Genomic DNA, 26,261 nt, shown 5'->3' on the forward strand with positions numbered 1-26,261 from the left:
TTGCACAATTAATTCTAAAACAGCTGGTAGTTCTGTAGTGGATTGCTATAGCAGTGTTTAATTAGGTCATAGCTGAAATGACTGAATAAAAAAAAAATTGTGGGAACTGATTAAAACACTAAATGCATTATTGATGACATAAACTCTCTCCTTGCAATCAGATGCAAGAATTTCTTGTTGAAACAAACAAACAGTGACTGAACACAATGATCGAACCAAAATCCTGACAACACCCACAACAGTAACACTTTCCATGTGTCCTATAAGCATGCACTATATAATGCACTATAGAGGTCTTCAATTATATAAAGGTATTCACATTCATACTGTAAACAACCGTAACCACAATTAATATTTACCTTTCACTATTCACCATAAAGCATTAAACACACAGTTTTTTGTGTTCAATGTTTAAGCAAGCATTATAATGTATTACAAATGTGGTTACAATTATTTACACCATAAATTTGATTATAAGGTGCATTAAAAGGCATTATGAATACCGTTCATTTTAGATACAGTCATCATAATTAGAAAGTGTTACCCAACTACTGTACATGTTGTGCAAATTAAACTTCTCTCATTAAAAACTTTTCTCATTTAAATTTTATATGCAGACATTGGTGGGTCAATTTTTTTTTATAAAAATCAATGGATAACTACATGCATATCATTATTTTAGTAATTATGTAAATTGTACAATTTTAAGATTTCTAAAAACAATAGTGGGCCACAGAGGATCCCTTTTGGAAGATGTCTCAAAGAGGGAATTTTAAACTGAAAAAAAAAAAAATAATCACCAAATAAAATGAACAGATCTGCATTTTTCACAAAACAAAATAAATTCTTATTTTTTGGCAAATATAAAAAAAAATATTTTTTGTTTAAAAAAACACCTGTAGGAATACAGCAGATGATTAGATGTTCCCATGGTTTCTCATGGTCTCTCCTGCATGTAAAGAAAAGTCCCTCAGGATGAACCAGGTCTAAAAAGTTTAAGTCTTCATGGATCCTTCCAAGAAGAACAGATGTGTCATTCAAAACACAAACACACACACTCAAATGTAAACTGCAGACACACCCAAAGTCTTTTTGTTTCCCCATATACTGTAGGGGGAACATTTATGTGTTCCAGCCAAGCCCGATGTGAGTTGCGAGCAGGTAGCACATGCCTATCGTGCAGGTCATCAGCATCATAGGGAAGCCCAACCTGTGAAATAGAGCACAGCAAGAATTCATGTTATGAAGATGAAAACTGAACTTTAGAAAGTCTGTAAATCCCATTCTGTCAGAAGGGAGAATTCAATGTATAGCTTTTGGGGAAAGAATCTGCAACACAGTCTGATGTTAGGTGCTTTTTCTTAATGAAAGACTTTATGCTTGTGTTCCACTGAAAGTTCATCCCTCAGCATCACCCAGCATTCCCCTCTGTCATTCCTCGTTTGTTTCTCATATGATGATTTCTGAGCAGTTTTGCATTATTCACCCTTCTGCGGAGCATTTGTTTATGTCTGTCTGTGTGTGTGTGATTCGATTCTGATCAGCAGGGGTCTCGATGCTCTCCTGCTGAGGAGCGTGACAGGAACGTTAACTGCTTCATCGACTTGGTATTAAAGTGTGAGTCTTTAAACATTACGGCAGAGTCAAAGGCAGGGGACAAAAGCAGTAAAGTATGATCTCCAGGCATTATTATTGAAGTCAAAGGCTGGAGACGCAATAGGACTGATGATACTTGTCCCCCCATTTAACATAAGCTGCTTTCCTCAAAGCCGTCAACTCTCAGAGACACGTGGACTGTACTTGTTGTGTTTGCTTGTAAAAGCATCCATCTGGAGAGTGGAATTACCATTGTAATTACAACTGGACACTGGCCTAATCTCCAGACTCGATCGGCATGAATCGGTGCCCTTTTGACCCTCGGTTCAACATGCTGCGTCTCATCTGTCCATGAGGATTATACTACATGCCATCCAACCTCAAATATTATCAGTAGAACTGCACATGGACACTATGTGCAGACACATAAATCAGTAAAAAAAGAAATCAACAGATTATAAAGAGAAGTGGACAGATTATAAAGGGAACATGGACAATAGCACCCAGAAAATACACAGAGCAGTATATAATCTGTTTTCAAAACAATGTTAGTGCCCACCCCTGCCTTTATCAAATAATCAAGACCAATATAAATTAGATTTTGTCATTATTAACTCACCCCAATGCCGTTTCAAATCTGTGCTATTATTTTCCTGTGAAACACACAAGGAGAATTTTAAAACATCTATATGTAACTCTTGTTTCATATAACAAAGTTCAAAGTGTTCATGACTTGGGGAAAAAAATTGGTAACACTTTAGAATAGGTAACACCTATTAGTTGCTTATTAGCATGCATATAACTAGAATATTAGCCATGTATTAGTGCTAATTAAGAACATATTAATGCCTTATTCTACTTGACCTTATTCAACATCCCTAATCTTACCCAATACCTAAACATAACAACTACCTTACTAACTATTAATAAGCAGCAAATTAAGACTTTATTGAGAGAAATGTCGTAGTTAATAGTTAACAAGTGTTACCTATTCTAAAGTGTTACCAAAAATTTAGTCCATTCCACATCTGTGCAATATTTCATGTCTTTTTAAGCCATATGAGTAGGGAAAAGACAAAACATGTATGAACCTATAATATGAACGCTGCAGTGACTGGATTACTGAGACAGGTTGAACCAAATCAGGAAATGATTCAATCTTTTGAACCAGTTCTTTTTAATGAATCAGATGAATGAAACTCGATATTTTGTTCATGAATCAAAAATGATTTGTTCATGAACTGAAATTGCCTCACTGATTTAATTATCAGGTTTCAGCAGTTATCCATTTAACAGCTCACCAGAGGGGAAGATTAAGATTATAAGCGAATAATGAATTAAATTAATTTAAAATATTGTACACAAGTCATGTGATTGTGGACTACATTTGCAGTACTCTACATTTAACAGATTTCTAAGATTAAACACTGCACCTTTACATAAAAAATCCGTCTTGTTTTTGCCCCACAGCCTGCCGATCTGAGTCCCCTCTTTCTTTTTAGAGAACACTGAAACTCCACATGCAATTTTAATAATTTCTGTTCTGTTTACTTCTCTGATAGTTTATAAAAGACTGTGAATTTGTTTCCGAATAAAAAGTCCTGTAGAAAGGGATTCTGGAATGAATAAATGAGTGAAAGAGCTGCTGAGAGGACAAAGCACTTGTGAGGATGAAAGCACTGGACATCCATTTAGGCCGAGTGCATACCTTCAGCAGCCCAGTGGATACTGAGTGCATGGGTAAATACAGAGCATTTGGGGCATAGAGAAATCAACAAGCTCAGAAGAGCAAGTGGCCACTAGATGAGAGGATGATGGAAAGCAAATGGATGATTAAAAAGAGGGAAAAAACTGGGAGAAACAAGGTTTCCTGATAATGTTGCAAATCACAGTCTTAAACCAAACAACTCTTGTCTAATAAATGCTTAAGTGAATAATAGTTCCGCCAGTTTACTCATGCCATCCAAGATGCAGATGAGTTTGTTACTTCTCCTGAACAGATTTGAAGAAATGTAGCATTACTTCATTTGCTCACTAATGGATCCTCTGCAGTGAATGGGTGCCGTGAGAATGAGAATGCAAACAGCTGATAAAAACATCACAAAAGTCCATTAACGATTTGTGAATCAAAAAGTTGTGTTTAGAATAAACAAATTCATTATTAAAAACTCCTCTATCCATATTATTGCTTTTTCCAGGGATAATGTTGTCTCGTCTGAATCAGAAGAGAAATATGCACAGATAAAATACCATTTGCAAGCAAAAACAGTCTAAAACAGTTCTTAAACAGTGGATCACTGTAATGCATTTTAGCTGTTTGGATTCTGATGGCTCCCATTTATTGCCATGCCAGGTATTCAATGGTCAACAAGTTATGCAATGCTTAATTTCTACCACTATCTATTTAAATAAACAAACAAACTTAACTGTGAACTATACCTTTAAACTCAGAATAGTAGATCATGCTGCTTGCAATTCGAGATCAATTCTCATGAACTAATAAAATTTATTCTTTAAGTGCAGTGCAAGTTGTTTAAGTGCTTTAAGTGCAAAATGTCTGCCAAATGCATAAATGTAACATGTAGGCTACAGCAAAAATGAACTACACCCAGAACTGTAGTCAATTAGTTTGTCCCTTCAACACACAAAAAAGTATAAAACTAGGATTTGAAATAAGGAATCAGTGAAAGAGTCAATAGAGAAAGGGGCTGCCAAAGGACACAAATCAAGACAGAAAACGAGACATTAGGGTAATACACTTCCACGTGGAACAGTGTCCTCTAGCACTTCCTGTCTTCTACTTCATCTCTTTCTAACATACTCTAAAATTAGATTATTGGAAAGCACATATTTTAAGGCCTATTATGTAAGCATGACAAAGATAACACAGCTGGTTCAGGGAACAAATCAGGTGTTCAGTATCCAGAAAGCAGGTGGGGAAGCTAAATGCTGGACTGCAGAAGGAACAGGTATTTATTATCTGAATAAGGCATATATCAAAGCAGGTCCATGTGCCACGCGTGTGAGGGCAGGTCAGATTGCTAATGCACAATTTGAGTGATGTGAATGAAGCAGCCAGGTGCCCGATTCATATGTAGTGAAGTGGGCAAATCGATGTGCACCAAAACACAGGGTTTCCAGGGTGTGAGATGTACAACCTGAAAAGCGTCCCCACATGTGGTTTGTTAAACAGGCAGATTAAATAGCACATTAAACGGCACTAAGTACTGCATAAACCATTCTAAAATGAAAGGCATGCTTTTTTTCTCTAACGGCCTAATGAAAGGAAGAGTAAAGTCACTAAATTCTTACAAAGGTGATACAAGTCCATACAAGTTGGAGGACAAAGATGACTCCAACAGCATACTGAGGCAGTCTTTCAAGCTATTCAATGCATTACAATAACATTTATTCATTTAGCAGATGTTTTATCTAAAGTGACACTATGATCTTTTTTTCAGTAGCATGACACTCAGAGTCAGTAACCTGAGTTTACATATCTTGCTCAAGGACACAAGGATGGCAACTCATTAATTGTGCCATATTGGGTTTAATTTTACAGTGTTTCAATTACACATTTTACCACTTCTACCATCACAACGCCTTTTATACATGATGAAAACAGTTTATCACATTCTATGTTAAGGTCAAATTATTGCTATTTACAAACCATTAACTATGACTTTTGCCTCAATAAACTCCCAAATTTGCTGATTATTAATAGTCATTCAGGTAATTGTTAAATTTAAGCATTAAGTAGGAATTGGGAAGTAGAATATGGTCATGCAGAATGTGTGCTTTATAAGCACTAATAAACAGCTAATATTTTGATATAATATGCTAATAAGCAACTCGTATATAGTAAGATTTAGTGGGTCCTTATTAGTGTTGGGTGTAATCAGTTACTAAGTAATTAGTTACTGTAATTTAATTACTTTTCCCTTGAAAATGTAAAGAAAGAGATTACTCTTATTTTTCTGTAATTTAATTACAGTTATTTCTTATGCAATTGAACTTGATACTGTGTATAGACTCTAGAACACTTCTATACAATACAATAGTGGATTTAACATAAAAAAATGTAAAGCCTAACCTTAAAGTGCATGCTTTTTATGCACCATTCTCACTATAAATACATTAAGTTAACCCCTTAACTGTCAACCCCCCCCCCACCCATTTGAACATAGACGTGAAAGTACACTATTCAAACTTAAATTGTTATAATTCATAAATACTTTTAAATACAGACCAAAGGTTGGTTTCTTTTTCAAGAAGATAATCTGCAGATTATTACAGAAGTGAAATCATTTCAAAAAATGAAAGCATAAAAAAGTTATATAAGTTTAAATGCACTGTAAAGAAAATGTACTATACTATTTTTATTGTTTTTTAATATATATTTTTTTATAAAATATATTTTAATCCAAAATTGCTATAAAATTAAAGCCATATGTCTAAATAAGTTGTGTTCCAAATTTGAAGTTGATATAATAAAAAATTTGGTTCCTTTGCAATTTTGTTTAGACATTATACAACAAACAGCCACCAGGTGCCATTCAAACTCCATTTAATTTTTTTGATGCATTTTTCTGTCACAAATGTATCAATTTCTCTCTCAATATTATGCCTATGATAAAATAACCACCAAATCTTGAGACTCAGACCTTTCCAACGGTGTGTATTTTGTCAAGATTATGAAAAGTTTTGATTCTAAAAGACCGTAATATATTTGGAATGTGACACCTCCCACTAAGGGGGAGGAGCCCACTAAAAGATTTTCATGGTAACGCATGAATTTGAAGGTTTTAGGCTTTCAGATGATGTCACGGTGCAGGGTGCCGTCTCAGCTTCCCCTGCGGTCTGTGTTGTCCTGTCTGTTCGGTAGCTCGTGGTCTGGGCAATCAGCGCTGATCGTGGCGGGGTTGTGCAGATCACGAGCTGATTCTTCCCCACCTGTCGCTCGTTCCTCCACTCCCTTATATGTCTCTGCTTTTCTGTCTGTCGTCGTGAGTAGATTGTTTTGTCTTTGCCCATGTTTTGTATGGTTCCAAGTCTCAGTCTCACCTTCTGTTTTCCCGTCTAAGGATCCGTAGTTCGGAGATCCGGCAGCGCAAGTGGTACGCAGTGTGCCGGCCAGCTCGGAGATCTCTGTGTGCGCCAGAGCATTTTATTATTGTTTATGTTATTTTGTGTTTTGTGGCGAGAATAAAGATTCTCCTTTTCTCTACTCTGCTTCTGAGTCCTCTGTCTAGTACGCACCCTGACAGATGATATATAATTTATGATGATTGCTAAAACATGTGATAGGGTAAAAGGAAGCAAAGAAGATTTTTTGTGACAAATGTCAGAACTCCTGTTATGATGTATATGTTTTGAGGTGCACTCTTGTCATAAATTAATCTATTACTGTTCCTACATATTTTTTAACAACAAAGAGTGGTCAAATATCTATTTAGGAGTCTTATTTTTCCAACGAGATATAGTTTTTCATGATTAGATAGTAAATAGTAAAAACACATATAAATGTCTTATTCTGCAAGACCTTATTCTAAATCCTTAATCCTAATTCCTATCCAATCCTTAAATTTAACAACTACTTTACTAAGTATTAATAAGCAGTATTAATAGGAGTATACTGAGACAAAAATAATAGTTAATAGTGAGAATTGGACTCTAATCTAAAGTGTGCCTAGAATAATTTATGCAGTCATCTAAAATTTATTTGAAAGATTTAAAAGAACCATTTCATTTCTATCCTTGTATCATTAACTTGTCAAGGTTAATATAGGATGTGTAATATATAATGGGGTTCAAAGTTAAAACCTTTGAATTAAAAGCTCAGATCTTTACCACTAAACCATAACACGCATATGCATGACCTTGGGGAAAAATCTGTTTTGAGTTGAGGGAAAAAATAAGATTCTTTTATCCATGTTGCCCACCCTTCCTTGCTCAAGGCTATCGACTATGTGGCACATTTTGTATTAAAAACCCTCAACATCTCAAACATGATGAGATCAGAACTGCTATCTGCCACAATCCCACTCACTATCACTACAAGATTGCTGATGTACACAACATTTCCTTACGACTGTGAAAACCCATCTCATGGGGCTCAGAAAGCATCAGAATGCCAATTTTCAGTTACAACTGGAGAAAAAGACAGGAAAGCCATTAAAACTAGGGAAGGAAATGACTTTCTCAAAGTCACAAAAAGATACGGTAGCGAGTGGAAATTAAGGTCAGTTTTGATTAAGCCTGATATTTCAGACATTATTATAAATGCCATCATTGTCATAATTCTGTACTTTTCATAAGGGACACACCAGATGGTTTGTCATTTGGACATCCACCATTATCTTACATGCCAGTGTTAGGGGGCACATGATGGATTTTGAAAGCCAAAGTGGCTTGGCGTGATACTGGGAATAACAATGCGATCCAAGCTCTGGTTTTGTTTGTACAATAGGCCATGATTGCCCATGGTTACATACACACGCATGCTGATTCTCTCCTCTGAAAAAGCACAGAAATATAAGTATATTCATACCAACAGATGGGGGAAAGAGACCGACTAGGAATGGAAAATAAGGATGTGCAAAACCACATATCAAAATTGGCTAGTAGGTGGAATTTCTCAAAAATGTATTTATATATCGTATTAATATTGAGAAAACGTGATGATAATTCTGATATGCAAGACAATAAGAAAAGGAAACATATCTGCATGAAAAAACAGATCAACAAACATTACTAGGGTCTATGATACAACATGAACTTCTATTTCTATCAATCTGCAGATTTGTACTATTAAAGTAATATGTATCCATTCTCAAACACATTTCATTGAAACTAGACCATTTTTAACATGATATCATATGATCCAAAAAGATTGAAATGATAACCCTTTTACTACTGAATAAAGCTCAGGTAAGGACTATGTTCCACAAAAAAATATACATCATATGAAGTCATTATGAGTGTTTTCTAGGCAATGATGGAGCTCCTGTAATCACAGTTCTTTGTTGCTCTATCTGGTATTGTGATATTTTTTAATAAATTAATTTTGCATTTGCACTTAAAACTGACCACAGTGATGTGAAATAGAAATGGAAATTATTTCAAAAGCTTTGCTGATGTTGTGCATGCTAGGCCCACATTTTCCACCACTATAAGAGTGATAGCTGAACAGAGACTCATTAGAAATGATAGGAGAAGAGAAAAATGTAATGGAGCACTCTCAAATGTCATCTTTAAAAATGTAAGGACTTTTAGAAATCTGTGGAGGTAGACTAGCTAAAGGGGTTTAACTGAGCTGTCTACTCTAGAGAGTGTAAACTGAGGTGAAAAAGCAATGAGCAATTCGACTCACTAGAAAAAATGAAACAGAACTAAGTTTCACATTAGGCCGTTATAACATGGTCTCTCTAGGGATGTACGTGAAACTGTGTGAAAAACAAAAAACAGGGTGGGGGGTTGCAAAGTTTAATACACAATAAGCTTTCTGTATCAGAATGGAGACATCACAGTGCTTTAACTAATTGAAATAATTGGCTAATTCAAACTCAGGATATGAACAACACTAGTTCAGTAGCACATTGATACTACTATAATAACAACATAAACTTTTTTCTTTCTTTCTTTTTTACCTACTTTTTGCTGGGACCAAGCATGCAGACAGAGAGGCAGCTGATCTTGAGCAGTGAATCGTCAAATGCACTTTTTGATCAAAATGGTATATGGGATATTAATGTAAACAACCAGGACAAAAAGTCAGATTTGTCAAATTATCTGATATCTGGCATGAGGCTTTGCATTGCAAATGCCACTGAATTATGTCATAATATTTATCAAATAGTGATCAATACTGACAAGCTGGCTTTTCATTTATTTGGCCTTTACTACTGATTGTTTACTTGAATACTTTCTTGAACAATTTGAACCAATATAAAAAAAAACATAGAAATATTTGAACACTGTATGCCTATACTGTATTTTAATTTAGCTTGTTAATATATATATATATATATAGAGAGAGAGAGAGAGAGAGAGAGAGAGAGAGAGTAATCAATAGCATATTACCAAGTCCTCTAGTCTAAGATTAAAATAACAAAGAAGCCAAGCAACAATTTAAATGTGATTAAATAATAATTCCTTGTTCTTTGCTTTAAACCCACATTACAATTTCTATCTAAACTAATATAATGTAAAAAGCACACAAATGGATCGCTCTTCTGAAAGTTTGCATCACTCTCTCTCTCTCTCTCTCTCTCTCTCTCTCTCTCTCTCTCTCTCTCTCTCTCTCTCTCAAAGACTCAATCACTGATCTTCCTTTTCTATAAACCTGTATGCCCAGGTGTGCCACTTAAACTCCCTCCCTTAATTACAGAAGCCTGACAGCATCAATCACACTCCCATTGTGACGCTACAGCAGCAGCTATAAATAGCACCAATCTAGGTCCTCCCTGTCTGCAATAATGGGCCCCTAATCATTCGGCAAGTCTTGCCCTAAAGCACACACAAAATCACATGAGACTTGAGTTTGACGCCTTTAGAAGTGCAGCACTTTAATAGAACAGTGACTGAAACATCAAAATCGGGATAAACTTTTAAAAGCCCTTTCCTTTGTTCCTAAATGAATGTTAAAGAGGAAATCCATTAGCATGTAGTCCGATCCCTAACAAGCGTTCCTTCGTGGCTAAAACTCTCACAGCGCTTCAAACAAATGGGAGAGTGATATAATTTGATATGGAGAGGAAGTCTTATTGCAGCTTAGTAATAGCTTGAAACTTTGATCATAAAAGGTCTGAAAGGCCAACAATCATGATTACGTCTAAAAGCTATTGCATAAAGGTTAAAAAAGTGGTTATAGTGTGAGATACTCTGAAAAATAATAATTTAAGTGGCTCAGTTCTTAACAATTACAGACCAATTGTAAAATAATAATTTCTAAGCACAGCATTAGAAATGGGCCTTAAAACAGTTGAACAACTTTGATAATTTCTGTACTGTATCTTAGTGAAATTGAATCTTTCAATAAAATGAAAGCAGTCATATATAGCTACAGTCAGAATAAGTGGCCTAATGCATTCTTTTAGTATGCAGTATGAAGAACATCTCTTGAGAAATTATCATAAATGCTATCTTTTGACATATGATTATATGCAATGCACTAGCTCACATTGTCCATAAACCATGCTTTCATTTTGTATTCGTGCTTACAATAAAATAAAAACGTATTATCCACTTTTATGGATTGAAAACTAGAAACTGTCATACTTCTGTTGTAACTTTTTTTTGTGCTTTTCTTGCATATTTCCTGCTTTTTGTTATGTCTTCACTTTTGTTTACCACTTGTTCTTTGAATTGATGGATTAAGCTAGACACAAACCCCTCCTAAAGCAAATTCACACTTTCAGACAAAAAAAAATATATAAAAACACATTTATAAATACATACTTGGTTGCGATCTTCCATGTTTAACTTCTGTGAACAGTAGATTTCTTCATTCATTTTGATTAGAGTAGAAGTCATGTCCATGTTTGAATGTGTCCCCCCTTCTTTCCATGTCCAAACCTGCCCTGCACTAGAGCTGGAAATTGTTCTCGATTTACCATACATGGTACGTAATTGATTTAGTGCCAAATCCAGATTACACACCTGCAGTATCCAAGCACAGGTTTGGTATTGTCTGTGCTACAGGGCTATCGAGACACAGCTGTAAATGGGAATGCTAATTACATCACATGACGTGGGAGATCCGTCTATTGAAAACAACAGAACAAGAAGGTCCTTTCCACGCAAATCAGCCAGTATTGTCTTTGTTGTTTTTACAATAGTTACATCGACTGTGTATCTGCCCTGAAGCAAGTCAATGGTATTCATGGAGTCTTTGCTGGAAGTGTTTTGCAATACACTTTTTCAAATTAATTAATTCAGCAATTAATGAAGATGCTGATGCATTTGTATGCAAATGCATACATCTATATTTATGTGTGCCTTAATCTAAACCACACACACACATTCAGAAGCAAATATCTTATATAAAATACTCTCATTACTGGCACTCAGTTTTTCACCAAAAGTACCATTTCAGTATTGTGTTTAAATTAAACACTGCATACTGAAACTGGCAGTGTTGGGGAGTAACTCGTAGCATGTAACGGTGTTACAGTACATAATTTAATTAAATACTGTAACTGTAATCTGTTTCCTTTACTGAAAACAAACATGTGTAATTACATAAGTTACTTATCAAAATGTTAACAATTACAAGAAAGGGTCACATCTAAATACTTTCTGTAAAACAGATATTTGTTACTTGAGGTCAATTTTAAATAGGGTAACTTGTAATCTGTAACCTATTATATTTCCAGGTAACCTTCCCAACACTGACAATAGGTCCTAATTCCTAAGAGAAGAATAGAATTAAGGGGGAAATTATAATCCTAGCTGAAGTGTGGAGTTTTACAGTAGTGGAACTACCAAACATGACATTACATTACATAACATTATATTGGCTATCAAAGTGTTGCAGTGTGAAATGAAATAATATTATTTAAAAAAATTTTTACAAAACTGGTTACTAGTGCTCCAATAATTTTGGCTATCTTAGACTGATCTTTACACCAGAGCAGCAATGTCTAGCTATTCTTACTTTTCAGTGGAGTAAAGTAAAAATGAACTGCATTTAATTCATCAGAGAGTCTTTAACTAATCACACTAATATATCCCTCATATTATCAAAAGGCCAAACAAATGTACAAAATATACAATATGCAATCAAACTGTTATAGTTAATTTGTCTACTTAGGTTTTTCTTTATACAGCTGCTCAGGACACACTTATAGTATGTGTAAAGATGTCAAGAGTCAAAAATATAGCCTGCCAATAATGTGAGGTAACTGCGTATACCATGGATTTACAAGCTATGCATCATTAAAGTTTTACAGCTGGTCAGGCTACGTCTCCATATGTCACTTCATTAATTCTGCAGTTCACTCAGAGGGCTTGGCCAGAGACTAAAAATGCCAGCAGAAGATGGATGTTGGATAGAGAAAAAAAAACAAGTGTTCAATATAGGCAACTTGCCCTGGTGTGACAAACATGCTCCATTTAAGAGCAGGTCCCCTTGGTCATTCAGACTACCATCCTTATGCCAAAAATGGTCAGTACTAGTTTTCTAAGAAAAGGTATATATGGAGGTCAGAGGGGCAAGGCTGCAAAGCCAAGCGAGTCATCACAAGCCAATATCGCCACTATTGGGAAAGGCTAGGGTGAGTGGAAAATGGCAGGAGATTGACAGGAAAAAAGAGCGATGCACGGTTTAATAAAATCTGGACTCATCTGAACACCAATGGAAGACTTCCTGTCACTTACATTTGGACAGATTACTCCACGGCTTTTGGAGCAAGCAGAAAGTTTAGATTAAATTCACTGCCAGAGAATGTGGTGAGGATATTTTTCAAACTGAAAAGTACAGTCATGACATGCAATCATTTTAAATATTATAGATATTTTTATCAGCCAGTGAGATGCCTGAACTATGCATTAGAGTTTTGAAAGACTGAACTATAAAAATACACCCATCTGCATGTATGCAGCAGACCAAAAAAAGTGCAAGACAAAATAATGCATCCTTTAAAGTAACTTAAAAATATTAAATAAATATGCATGCTAATTTTCTTTTGCCTAATATTTAACAGTCACAGCCCTGCTGAAAACTGTACTTTTAAACTACCCTGACTAAAAAAAAAAATAATAATAAAAAAAAATGGTAAGACATGGACCAATTCTCACTATTAATTAGTTGCTTATTAGCATGCCATATTGATAAATTCTTTTTATTAGTACATATAAAGCATATATTCTGCATGTCCATATTCTACATCCCTCATCCTGCCTAATACCAAAAGTTAACAATTACCTTAATAACCTATTAATAAGCAACAAATTAGTAGTTTTTTGAGGCAAGAGTCATAGTTAATGATGTGGTAACAGCGCAAACTGGGTTGGGGTAGGGTTAGAAATAAAGTGTTACCAAAGAATTTACCTATTTGACCTCACTAAACTACTATTAATTTGGATGGAAGACAAGATGAGTATCCTGACCTGTCATTGATCAAAATATATTAACATAAATGGATTCTGATGAAACTACAAAGTAAGAAATACTGGTTACATATTGGACTAGCACTAGTATAAAGATAATATTAATTATTTATTCTGCATGACCGTATTGTAGATCCCTTAACTCTAGGGCTGTGCCGATCACGATTGGCCGATCGTTATGCGCATCTCCTCAGTAAAGCCGGTTCTCTAATCAGCTGTAAATTTCATCAGGTGCGTGATTTCACATAGAGCAGCTGTTACTACACAGAGCCATTGTTAACTGAGATGATGCGCAAATAAACGCTGAAAATGAACGTGGATTTGCGCATCATCTCAGTTAACAACGGCTCTGTGTAGTAACAGCTGCTCTATGTGAAATCACGCACCTGATGGAATTTACCGCTGATTAGAGAACCGGCTTTACTGACGATCCCCATACCCTTCACTGCATCCCCATAGCAACCAACCAATCAGCCAATTACAGGCTGAGCTGAGGACCCATTCATCACAAAGTCCCAACCATCACATGCCATACAAATGAGGCCCCAAAATACAAAAAGCAAATATGCAGAAGTTCAGGATTACATCGCAATTTATCTACTTCTGAGACTCTACCTGAAGAGGTATAGAAGCAGTTCAGATGACATGCAGAGGTTGATAAGGATGACTTGAATTCTCTGTGAGTATCAAGCAGGAGGGGAGTTAATGATGAATGAGCAATTACTCAAACATCTGCTGCCACCCTGTTTGTTTTCCTAGCACTGCCAAAAAAATAAGTTCCCATGGGCGATTGCCTCCTCCCTCACCCACCCCACTGCCATCAGCCCATTCCCATTTGGCTCAGCCTAGAGTCGCCCAGCTGCTCTACCTGCCTCTGGACAGTCCTATGGGTCCCAGAATGAGGAAGGAGGGAATCCAAGAATATGTCTCATGAGTGCACACAGCGAGCAGCTCTTTGGCTTAGCAGAGGTACTTCATTACTGAAACAGAATCAGAAGCAAGTGGCAGCCGTTCAACTTAAAGTGAAGAGTGAAGCAGAATCTGGGGTTCTTGCTATCGTTAGGACGGATTGGATTCACTCTTAAGATTAGCTTGAATTGATCTGCCTTATCTCCCTGTCTGATGTGCCGTTTATACTGAGCTCCCATTCTTTCCCTGTGTTGAGCCAAGGGCCTTGGGCTCTGTCTAATGCCATTGATTTCTCCTGTTTCAGGGGTTAAAAGTGCCATGGCCACTTAGACTTAGACAGACAAGCAAAGGAACTACATAATGGTAAGTGATTGCTTGTTAATGAAGATGGATTGTAAGGTCATGGAAAAATTATCAAAACACTAATTATATTTATTAATAAAAGCATATGTATTGTATACAGTATTATACTGTATTATATAAATATAATTGTCATTTTATTATATATATTTATTATTTATATTTTATATAATTTTCATATTATTTTTATTATTTATATTATTCTTTTTTGTTATACTTTATAATAAAGTTGCATTTATTAGTTCATACATTAGATATAATTTAGGTATCACGAACTAAAAATACAATTATTTTATATCATATATTAATTAATGTTAATTCACGCTTGTTCATAATACAGTGACTTATGTTATTTCATAAAACTTGCAATTTAAAAAAACATGCTGTAAAAGTATTGATAAATGGAAGCTCATGATACCTAATTGATACCAATTTAACCTTACTGAACCAAGTGTTTCATATAATTCTGTTAATTAATTGGCATAATCTGAATAAAAACACTTAAGTAATAAGTTAATAATAATAATTAATTAACAGAACTAATAGCATAGAAAATCCCCCAAAATATATTTAAAACATATTACATGTAAAGTACATAAATTACATTCATGACAGATGAAAGCATTACATTCATGACAGATGAAAGCATTAAATAAATAAAAAGTTATATATATATGGGGGGGGGGGGGCTGGGCAAATTTCTAGACGAGTAGTATTTAAATCCAAAGACAAATCCCTAAGGTAAAAGTGAAAGTGTGAAGTGCCTTCATGTTTGGCTTTGTGCTAGGCATGTCTGAACTTCCTTTTCAGATTATATATACTGGGATTGAAAGACCCCACTGTCTCCCACCGGGATCATTTCACAGTCCAATCAGATGTGCATTCAGCTTCCCCTTTTTTTCACCATTGACCACCAACACCCCACCGACTGGGAGAAAGCCAGATATCTGCATGCATCTGTTTTTGCATGGAAAGCACTTCCATCGAGCAGGTGGTAACAAGCAGGGAGAACCGAATCAAAAGAGACGGTGAATATCTCCACAAGCCTCTCACCAAGAGGTAATCAGCAAGCAACTCCTTTTCCACATTCAGATGTATTTGTTGATACGCTAAAGAGTGCTTGAAATCAAGCTGTCTTAAGAGTCTCTCTAAAACTAGGTCTGTCACTTCTTAAAAAGAGAGACACACTTAGGGATATTTTTGGAACATGTTGAACATGATCAGTTTACACTGATTTTACATGGAGCATGCAAGACAAATGACTTCAACAAAACATCTTACATAAATACAGAGGAATACAGGCCATTATAAGACATAACGTTTACATCTATTAAACAAGCTCGAGTTGAGTGAAATTTTGATTGTAACTGCTGGTTATGCTGTTCTCTTTTTGATTGCAATATTGCTCCAGCTTTAAATGTATTGTATAATGTGAAGAGAAGGGAGAACATGACCAGAAGCAACAGACTGCAGGAGCTGCTGGTGAAAAGTGTGCCCTGAAACAGAACCCATTTAAGCTACCACTGGCCAACAGATCTGGCTGGAATGATCACGATTTTCCCTGAAGAGTGAGAGTACATGAAAATCTATAAACATCTGGACATAAAGCTAGGGGATTGACTCTTGCACCAGGGCATTCTTGGGTAATTTCGCTGTTCGAGTTACCAGCTTTTACGAAGAGGAAAAAAATATTTGTGCAAGAATAAATTTTTGCCCAACAGAAATACCTGAAGAACTCCATGAAGGAAAATCCATAACCATGCTGTTCAGCAATCCCAGCACACACTACATTTGCAGATGCTCCAATCAGTGTTCCATTTCCTTTGGGAATAGAAAGAGAAGAACAAAAAATGAGTGAATTGGAAAATGAATCTTGGATAACTGATAGCTTGAATAAACATAGACATTCATTTATTTTTACAGAAAAATAAATAAATGTTTGCCTAAGTGAATTCTTCCATATACACTCTAACCAATCACATGAGTCTGGCTTGAGAGAGAGGATCTGAGAATTTGTAAATGTTTAAATAGCACTGTACAGGTGCATCTCAATAAATTAGAATGTCGTGGAAAGGTTCATTTATTTCAGTAATTCTACTCAAATTGTGAAACTTGTGTATTAAATAAATTCAATGCACACAGACTGAAGTAGTTTAAGTCCTTGGTTCTTTTAATTGTGATGATTTAGGCTCACATTTAACAAAAAGCCACAAATCTCAACAAATTAGAATACTTCATAAGACCAATAAAACACATTTCTTTAGTGAATTGTTGGCCTTCTGGAAAGTATGTTGTGCATCTTTTTCTTCCACACTTTTTCCTCCCACTCAACCATCTGTAAACATGCTTGGATACAGCACTCTGTGATCAGCCAACTTATTTGGCAATAAATGGTTGTGGCTTACCCTCCTTGTGAAAGGTGTCAATTATTGTCTTCTGGACAACTGTCAGATCAGCAGTCTTCCCCATGATTATGTAGCTTAGTGAACCAAACTGAGAGACCATTTTGAAGGCTCAGGAAACCTTTGCAGGTGTTTTGAGTTGATTAACATGTCACCATATTCTAATTTGCTGAGATAGTGAATTGGTGGGGTTTTGTTAAATGTGAGCCAAAATCATCACAATTAAAAGAACCAAAGTCTCAGTGTGCATTCTGTGCATTCAGTCTGTGTGCACTGAATTTATTTAATACATGAGTTTCACAATTTGAGTTGAATTACTGAAATAAATGAACCTTTCCACGATATCCTAATTTATTGAGATGCATCTATATGTCCTTTACAAATACAACACTGTACCAACACATATCTTTATAAATGAATATTAGAATGGAATTGTGCACAGCAGATTTTGTTATACTGATTGCAATTTAAAGTTCTCCACTGTGCAATCACTTATGTTAGAGTAACAGCAATGAAATTACCTTCAGTGCTAAATTGCAGAGGTGATTTAGCAAGTTTTTTTTTTTTTCACAGCCATGATAGCTTTCTGATGAAGGACAGAGGTCATCACTTCATCAATAGTATGTCTAGAAAAATTTACTCTGAAGCATCTAAACGTGTTCTTCAATTTATTGTTCCATCTCTAAAACTTCCAAAACTGGGATGAAACCAGTGTAATGTGTCTTTAGCATGTCATAAATTTCTGTTTTAGACTGTTTACCATACCAAGCCATAAACAATGATATTCCAAATAAATATGTTAAAACACACACACACACACACACACACACACACATATATATATATATATATATATATATATATATATATATATATATATATATATATATATATATGAAGGCTCTTCACAAAAGTATTTTCACCAAATTTTCTGACTAAATGCCTTATAGGGGATGCATTTTCTGATTTTGAACAATTTAAAATTCTAAAGGCAGTTTACACTCGTAAATTTGTAATTTTCTTAAAGACATATTTCTTAAAGCATGTTGCTTAGCCTTGTAGAAGAATGGTCTTCATATGAAAGGTACACCTCTTGAAAGGTGACAGCGTGACAAAACTGTTTGCCTTAGCATTTCATGGATCGATAGTACAGGTAACGCATTTCCTTTGATTAGGCTGTAGGACTGCCACATTTTTCTCTGTGTCCTTAGAGCCAAATAGGCAATGAGGCATTTTCAGATGGACTTGTAAGCATACATTCCTAAATGTAGAGTGATCTATTGTGCTTTCAAAGCCAGTGAGGAAGAAGTCTGTGGCACTGAAAAACCACAGCTTATTAAGGCTGACACAACGTAATGAAAAGAGACCTTTTTTGAATTACTAGTATGGATGCTAGTTATATATCACAGATACATTTCGGCAAAGTAATTACTTCTCGCATCTATAGGAAGTGTTTTGAAATTCAAAGAAAAAGCGACAAATTGTCTTTTATAAAAGTATAGGGCCCTATAATACTGTACACCCAGCACAATGCGACGCAAGGCACAGTGCAAATGTGTTTTCTAGTTTCATTCCTGTCCTGTTCGCATTTTCCCGTCCAGCACCACGTCATTTAATTAGCAAATGCATTTGTGCTCATTTTTGCGCCCATGGGTGTGCTGGTCTAAAGAAGAGGTGTGTTCAGGCGCATTGCTGGTGCAATGATATTTTAAGGAGCTGAAAATAGACTGCGCCATAGACCAACTCAAAACTGGTCTAAAGTCTGGTGCAATGTTTTTCTTTGTTGCTTATTAAACACAGGAACACACAGCAGCACACAGCAGCACACAAGCATGCCAAATATAAAAAATTAAAGGATTGCAATGCATTAGATTTTTTTTTGTAGGCTAAATTTATATATATATAAATGCCTACATGTCATAATGGATAGTCATCGCATGTTTCAGAATTAGGCACACGAACACCTCCGTTTCATCTCGGAGACGCGTTCTGTCTTTGCGCTTGCCAAATTCCGCCGTGTAAATAGCAAATCCGTCATGGCACAAAAAACACCCATTACTCATTAAGAGAATAAGGACAACCCATTTAGACCATGCACCCAGGTGCGGCAACCGTTTTTCCGTTGTTAAAATAGCAAAAGTGGATTTGGACATGCCCTGAGTGGACCTGCGCCATGCACTTTACACTTTGCGGTTAGATCATTAAAATAGGGCCCATAGTGTTCATTACAGTTCATCAATCGACTTGAACCATGGTGGCTGTAATGGCATGATATATAAGAGAGTTAATAATGCAACTGACCTCCAAGGCAAGCACCCATAGCCAATGCAAAAATGAGAGGTTTAATTGGTAGGTTGACATCTGCATCTTGACTGAGGTTTATAAGCACAGGAATCTGTGAAAGAAATAAAAACACATCAGATAAATATATTGGTAACACTTAACTTAAAGCCTTGCTTATATTTGCATTATAAAACGTTATTAAAGGCTATAATTCTTCTAGACCAAGATGGCAGGACCTTCAAGACCAAGATGGCGGTGCGTACACATCACAAGGCTCATCGTCTCTCCAGTTTTTGCAATTTTGCTATATTTTTCCTGCTCATCTCGGGTCTGTTCGTACTGAACAGCTTTGCATTAACATCTTACACCCAACAGGAGCTTTTGGATATTGGTGTGCAATTTTCCAACAGTTGTATCACCAATCCTCGACTCATCCCTGAGATCTCCAGAACACCTGAGGCTACGCACTCTACCCAGCTGGGTGGCAGTGCTTGCAGGCGGCGTCGAGATTGTAAACAAAGGTGAGGGCAGCGCAGAGAACTAAGAGCTAAGCTAAAACTAACACTGCTCTGGCCCTCTTTACCCAGCATTTCCCTCGCTAATGTGCAGTCACTGGTGAACAATGCTATTGAGCTAGCCGGACGCTACATGCTCTGGGCAGATATGACAGCAGATGACTCCAGGAAGACCAGAGGCAGCAGATTGTGCATCTATGTTAACAAAGCTTGGTGTACGAACTCTGACATTGTTGGGAGACACTGCTCAGCTACCCTAAAGTTAATCATGGTTAAGTGAAGACCTTTTTATATGCCATGGGAGTTCACTTCCACCATTATAACTGCAGCCTATGCTACTAGATGCTAATGCCAAGCTTGCTCTGAACGAACTGCATGTGGCCATTAGTAAACAGCAGAATGCTCACCCGGAGGCTGCATTTATTGTCACAGGTAATTTTAATAACTCCAACTTAAAGACAGTGTTCCCCAAATTCCATCAACATGTTTCCTGACAAACTAGAGGATTGTTATATTCAATAATTCTGACAGCCGTCCAACCTATTAGCAGATTGAGTCATATTCTTCTGCTCCACAAGTCAAGAACAAGAAAATCAATAGTTGATGACATTAGATTTCTCTTTTTGCACAGACACAGAGCTTGAATAAACAGAAAATGAAAATATCATGAAACAGCATGTATGATCCAAGCATCATCACTTTGGCCCAGGCATGAAATCTACATGGATATAAATGAGACAAAAACACTCCACAATGGCTATAGCCATCAGTACTTAGCATGAGCATATAATGGTGAAAAGCAGAGAATGCATCCCTGTGGCGACAACAACAGATATGCATGCATCCATTTCTCAAGGCAAATAAGCATTCGATCTTCCCACCAGTGTAGTGTAATTTAAAGATTGCATATTTGCAGAAAATGTCTTCTGCCTTGAAGATTTCTGTGTGTAGCCACTTGTCCGCTACACGCTGGCCTCCCAGCTAACATCAGCTTCAACTGCAATCGACTTGAATAAATTACACAGCACAACTGTGATTAAATTTTCTACTACATTTGCCATCCGGTTCATTCAGCTGTGGCATCGCCAGCGTGGATGGGAGGGTACCAGAAGTCAAAGCAATCGTACACTTGTGCTGACAAGAAAATAGCAGTTTTATGTTTGCAGTGGAGCGCAAATAGCACATTTTTAATCTGTGTGGAAGATCCTAACTTGACACAGGTGGCATGGAAACATTTTTACAGATATCACACATGGTCTCTGTAATCATAACTCTGAAATCTTAAATATTAGTATATTTATCACAAATAAAATTACTTTATAATTAATGCAATTAACAAATCAGCAAATTATTATTTTTTTGAAGGGTCACATGATACTGAATACTGGGGTAATGGCTGCTGAAAATTTAGCTTTGCCCTCACAGGAATAAATTACATTCTAAATTATTTGAACAGAAAAAAAATGGAAAACAGATATTTAGATTAAAATGTCATTGTTGTCAGTCAGTTTCAGATTCTGGTTCTCACCAGGTGGTTCGTTTGGGATATTCTTGTAGATCTATTTCAGGATAACCACTTAGTGTTCCTAAAAATATAATATCAGTTGTTGCTTAAAGGTTTACCACAAAGACAGAACCTTAAATAATACAGGTTAAGAATGGTCAATAATGTTCAAATTAAATGATTGCCTTCATTAAGTCCCACAAGCACTCTGATCAAGTTTACTTATTGCAATTACAGAACAATCCTTGGCAAGTCACCCATCAAATGGCCAGGGACACAAAGGAGATACAAACATGGTGAGGAAGAGCAGAGACATGTCTGCAGCCATGTATATGTCATAAACCATTGCCGATGAGACCAGGGACAGAAGTAAACCGCTTCTGTATTGATCTTTAGGTCAGATGTTTAATGCTTCATGTGGATGTCAGTGATTGTGTCATGTTTGAAAAGGTACTCAAACTGAACACGCTGAGGCTGATATGTGAACCTAAACATGGTGAGCACAATTTAGAATTGCTTTATGCATGGTGTGATATGAAGTCAATACTTAAAGCAAATGTCTAACCACAGAAACGTACTCGGTTACTAACGTAACCTCGGTTCCCTGAAATATGGGAACGAGTACTGCGTCGAAGACGCTTATGGGAAAAAACTCCTTTTTTTTCTCCTGAACTGAAGCCTTATTCAATCACGCAGTGAAACTGCACGGCCATTGGTTCGTGCAGTGTTATTAAAACAAACCAATGGCTTGGCAGTGGTGCTGCACGAACCTATGGCAGCGAAGCCCAGTACTTGTTCTGACGCAGTACTTGTTCCCGTATTTCAGGGAACCGAGGTTACGTTAGTAACCGAGTACGTTCCCTTTCAATACTTCACTCGTACTGCGTCGAAGATGCTTATGGGAACCAAGTTCAATCACACAATGCTAAGAAGGGGGTGACGACCAACGCAATCATACTTGATCTGTGATACCAAGATATGACAATAGCAACTAGGAGCAGAATAAGCTCAATGAGGTTACGTCTGGCCTAGCCTGATCATCCCATGTTCGTATCACCTCAGTACCAAAGGGACCGAGTGCATACGAGCAGAGTTTGAGTCTTGGGCGAAGAATGGCCAAGAGCATGCAAATGAGGAACAAAAAGGTGACCTTCACACAGAAAGTACCCTGAAAAATCGTTCCGTCCGCCTGAGAAAGGAGGTCCTGTCTCAGAGGAACGGGCCATGGGGCGGCAGTCAGCATCTGTGACAGGTCGGCTATCCAGTGCTAATTTTCCCAGAGTGGGGCTATTTACTTGGGCCTGTTTACTTGGGGAATCAGAGGAACCGGAGGAAAAGCGTAAAGAAGACGGTTGGGCCAGTCTTGGGACAACGCGTCCTCGATCTTGGAAAAATATGTTGGGCTATGAGAGTTGTCTTTTGAGGCAAAGAGGTCTATTTCCGCTTTGCCAAAGATGTCCCATATCTTCTGAACTGTCTGTGGGTGGAGCCTCCACTCTTCTGAGGACACTCCGCTTCTTGACAGCATATCTGCGCCCTTGTTCAGTTTGCCTGGTAGATGCACTGCTCTCAGGGACCCCAAGTTGCTCTGGGTCCATTCCAGCAGTCGCGACATTAGTCTGAAGAGAAGAGTCGATGACAGCCCACCTTGGTGATTTATGTAAGAGACCACTGTCATGCTGTCTGATCTGACCAGCCCGTGGTGGCTCTTTAGGTCTGACAGGAATCTCTGACAGGCTCGTTGAACTGCAATCATCTCGAGGCAGTTGATGTGAAGCCTGCTCTCCTCTTTCGACCATCGGGCAAAAGCGGGTTTCCCTTCGCACAGCGCGCCCCAACCTTTGTTGGACACGTCTGTGGAGATCACCTTCCTTCTGCAAACCATACCACGCGAAAGCGTGGTGGTCGTCGTGCGAACTGAAGGGAATAGCCGTGTTTTATTATTCCCATGACCCAATCTGATACCCCGGGAATGGCTTGCCATTGTGAGGCCCGGATGGACAGAGGTTGGTTTAACTCGAGTGTTTGTCTGCCGCGGGGGGACATAGCACTCGTGAGTGTTATGTGAGGAAAACTGCTCTTTTTGTGAAGGAGTGTGTTTTTTATTTTGTGCACTATAACAGCGCTTTGCTTTCTGGGCGCTAAAAAGGGCCCATTGTTTGCAGCAAAAGCAACTTCGTCGACACCTGGAGATGGACAGCAAAACACACGGGGCAGTTTGGGGGGTGGTCCAGCCGCAGCGAGACTTAGCCCCCTCATCTTTTTTTCCTGTAGATCAGAATGACGGCGGCGGCGCAGGGTCCAGCACTACCTTGGGCCGGGGTCCCATGCGTTTAGGGAATTGAAACCGTCTGGTGGCCGAGCGAGAATGGTGTCGAGGCTCGGTTTCACAGGCTGGGCAGCGGTGGTAGCAGCGGGCGCTTGCTTGGGGGGCTGACGAGTCGGCACCTGTCTGGGGCGACTGGCAGCAGCAGATGAAGCGCGTTTTGACAGGAAGTGTCACATCGCCTGGGACGACTTCTGTGCCTCTGACTTCTGTGTTGATCTCCGTGAGGTTAAGCCACAAGTGGGCGCTCCAGGACTACCAGGTTAGCCATCGAGCGCAGTGCTCTTGGTAGCACGCAATGCCAAGTCTGTTGCACTTCTCAATCGCTCGTATCCTCTCTCTTCAGCGCCGTCAATCGAGGTGAGGGTAGATGAAGATGAAGTACGCAAGCGCGCCAAGTAGGGGGCGCGCCACGATTTTGTAAGCTTGTCGTGGACCTCCGGGAAGAACGGGGCGGTTCACTGATGAGGGGCTTGCTGGCGCCCCGGCAGAAACCATTCATCCAGACGGCTACGGGATGGTTCCTCTGGAGGAGACCATTCCAGACCCTGCTCATCCACTGCCCTGGAGAGAACGCGGATAAGCTCGGCATCTATCCCGAGTTTCGGGCGGCTGGGTTCAGATAACATCGAGGAGGCAGGGGTCCGGCGAGCCCGACAGCTCCTCAGCATCTGAAGCAGCTAGAGACATGCTGTCCTCTAGCAGTTCTTCCTCAGTCCCTCCAAACAAGACCAGATCACTCGCGGCAGCAGAGGGACATTGGTCTGGCAGAATAAAGAGGACTACGGAATCCCCTCTGGGTGGAGAAAACAAGGCACGCGGGGGCTGAGCCGGCGTGAGCTCGCTTTCATCCTGTTGCTTTAATCCTCTGCCCTGCCTTTTCTTCCTTGCCGGCTCGCGGGAGAAAGAAAACTGGAGGGCTTGTCAACGGCAAGCAGTTCAGTGGAGATCAGCGAAGCGATGTGACGTCGTCGCTGAAGGAGAAGAAATCTGAATTCCTGTGGCGAAGCGGCCAATATATAGCCAGATTCTCCGCCCATTTTGGCTGGCTTTGGCGGGCTTCGCTGCCATAGGTTTGTGCAGCACCACTGCCGAGCCATTGGTTTGTTTTAATAACACTGCACGAACCAATGGCCGTGCAGTTTCACTGCGTGATTGAATAAGGCTTCAGTTCAGGAGAAAAAAAAAAGAGTTTTTCCCAGTACGAGTGAAGTATTGAAAGGGAACTTGATGCTTGAACCATTATGAATTTCCATGGCGGAATATTTTGGTTAGTTAAATGGTCTTTCTAATGAAGCTTGTTTACCAAATGAGGCTTGAGGGTTAAGTTAGTTATGTGGGCCCATGAGGACACCACCATACCAGCATTCAGACCACTTTTCAAGAGCGTGGATAAAAATAGCCGAACACATGCTGATTTTTGTTGATAGTGGAGTCAAAAACAGGAACATTCTGTGCTATACAGAAATGAAGTGTGTGTTTAACTGCATGGTCTTTTTAGTCCAGCTTCAAATTATTAGAGGGCACTGCTGAGAAGTCTTTTCTGTATTTATACAGTGATGGGGTCTGCAAAATCAAAGTGATCCATTTCCACCACAGGTGTATGCTGAGCTCAAGTACATTTCACTCTGTTTATCTCTTATTTTTTGACAGAGCGAGTGAAAGAGACAGACAACAAGCAAGAATAACACTGAATATGACAGAGTTGCAGGTCCCAGTGGCTAACTAGTCATCCAACAATCGACTTTATGTACACGCGTCCTAAGAAATATACTCTAATATATATAATATAGTGGTCAGTTTGACAAGCTAATTATACTAGACTAGTATTCAGCTAGTTGTTCACAACACAACTTTGCTCAACTAGTTGCTCAACCTAACAACTAATGTAGTTCTGTTCATACCTACAACACACAAGTCGAGAAAGTAAGTGAAAGCTAGTAAGGAAAGAGGTCAACATAGACAGATCAAATGAAACGTGTGGAAAACGCTGGAGAAGAAGGAAATGAAAAGGCTTTTGAAATGCTAAGTGACTTGTCTCTTCATCTGCCCTGGATTCTTCCCTTCTGCTCATTTGGCAGTGCGCGATCGGTGCACAGCTCTGTCTGTTTGGTGCCATGTTCATCATATCAGCTCACAGCACGTGTTCCTTCATGATGCACATGATCCATGCGCTGCTCTGATAGAACATCATCACTCACTACTGTTGCTCACACATTTCAGCTGACTATAGAAGATAAGATGCACTATTTTCA

The 26,261-nt window shown here is 38.1% G+C and overlaps 1 protein-coding gene across 2 annotated transcripts in view; it reads right to left on the bottom strand.

Moving 5' to 3' along the window:
• Positions 1–898: 898 nt before the first annotated feature.
• Positions 899–26,261, bottom strand: part of LOC132160509 (P protein-like) — an 85,180-nt gene continuing 59,817 nt past the window's right edge. For both annotated transcript variants that reach the window (XM_059570179.1, XM_059570178.1), the window contains 3 exons: positions 19,680–19,773; positions 16,704–16,797; positions 899–1,210 (listed from right to left, as the gene is read on the bottom strand). In XM_059570179.1, coding sequence (XP_059426162.1) covers positions 1,123–1,210; positions 16,704–16,797; positions 19,680–19,773 — 276 coding nt within the window. In that variant the 3' untranslated portion in view covers positions 899–1,122. The remainder of the gene's footprint in view (positions 1,211–16,703; positions 16,798–19,679; positions 19,774–26,261) is intronic.

This window comes from Carassius carassius, chromosome 17 (assembly GCF_963082965.1).
Source record: "Carassius carassius chromosome 17, fCarCar2.1, whole genome shotgun sequence".
NCBI classification, from domain to species: domain Eukaryota; kingdom Metazoa; phylum Chordata; class Actinopteri; order Cypriniformes; family Cyprinidae; genus Carassius; species Carassius carassius.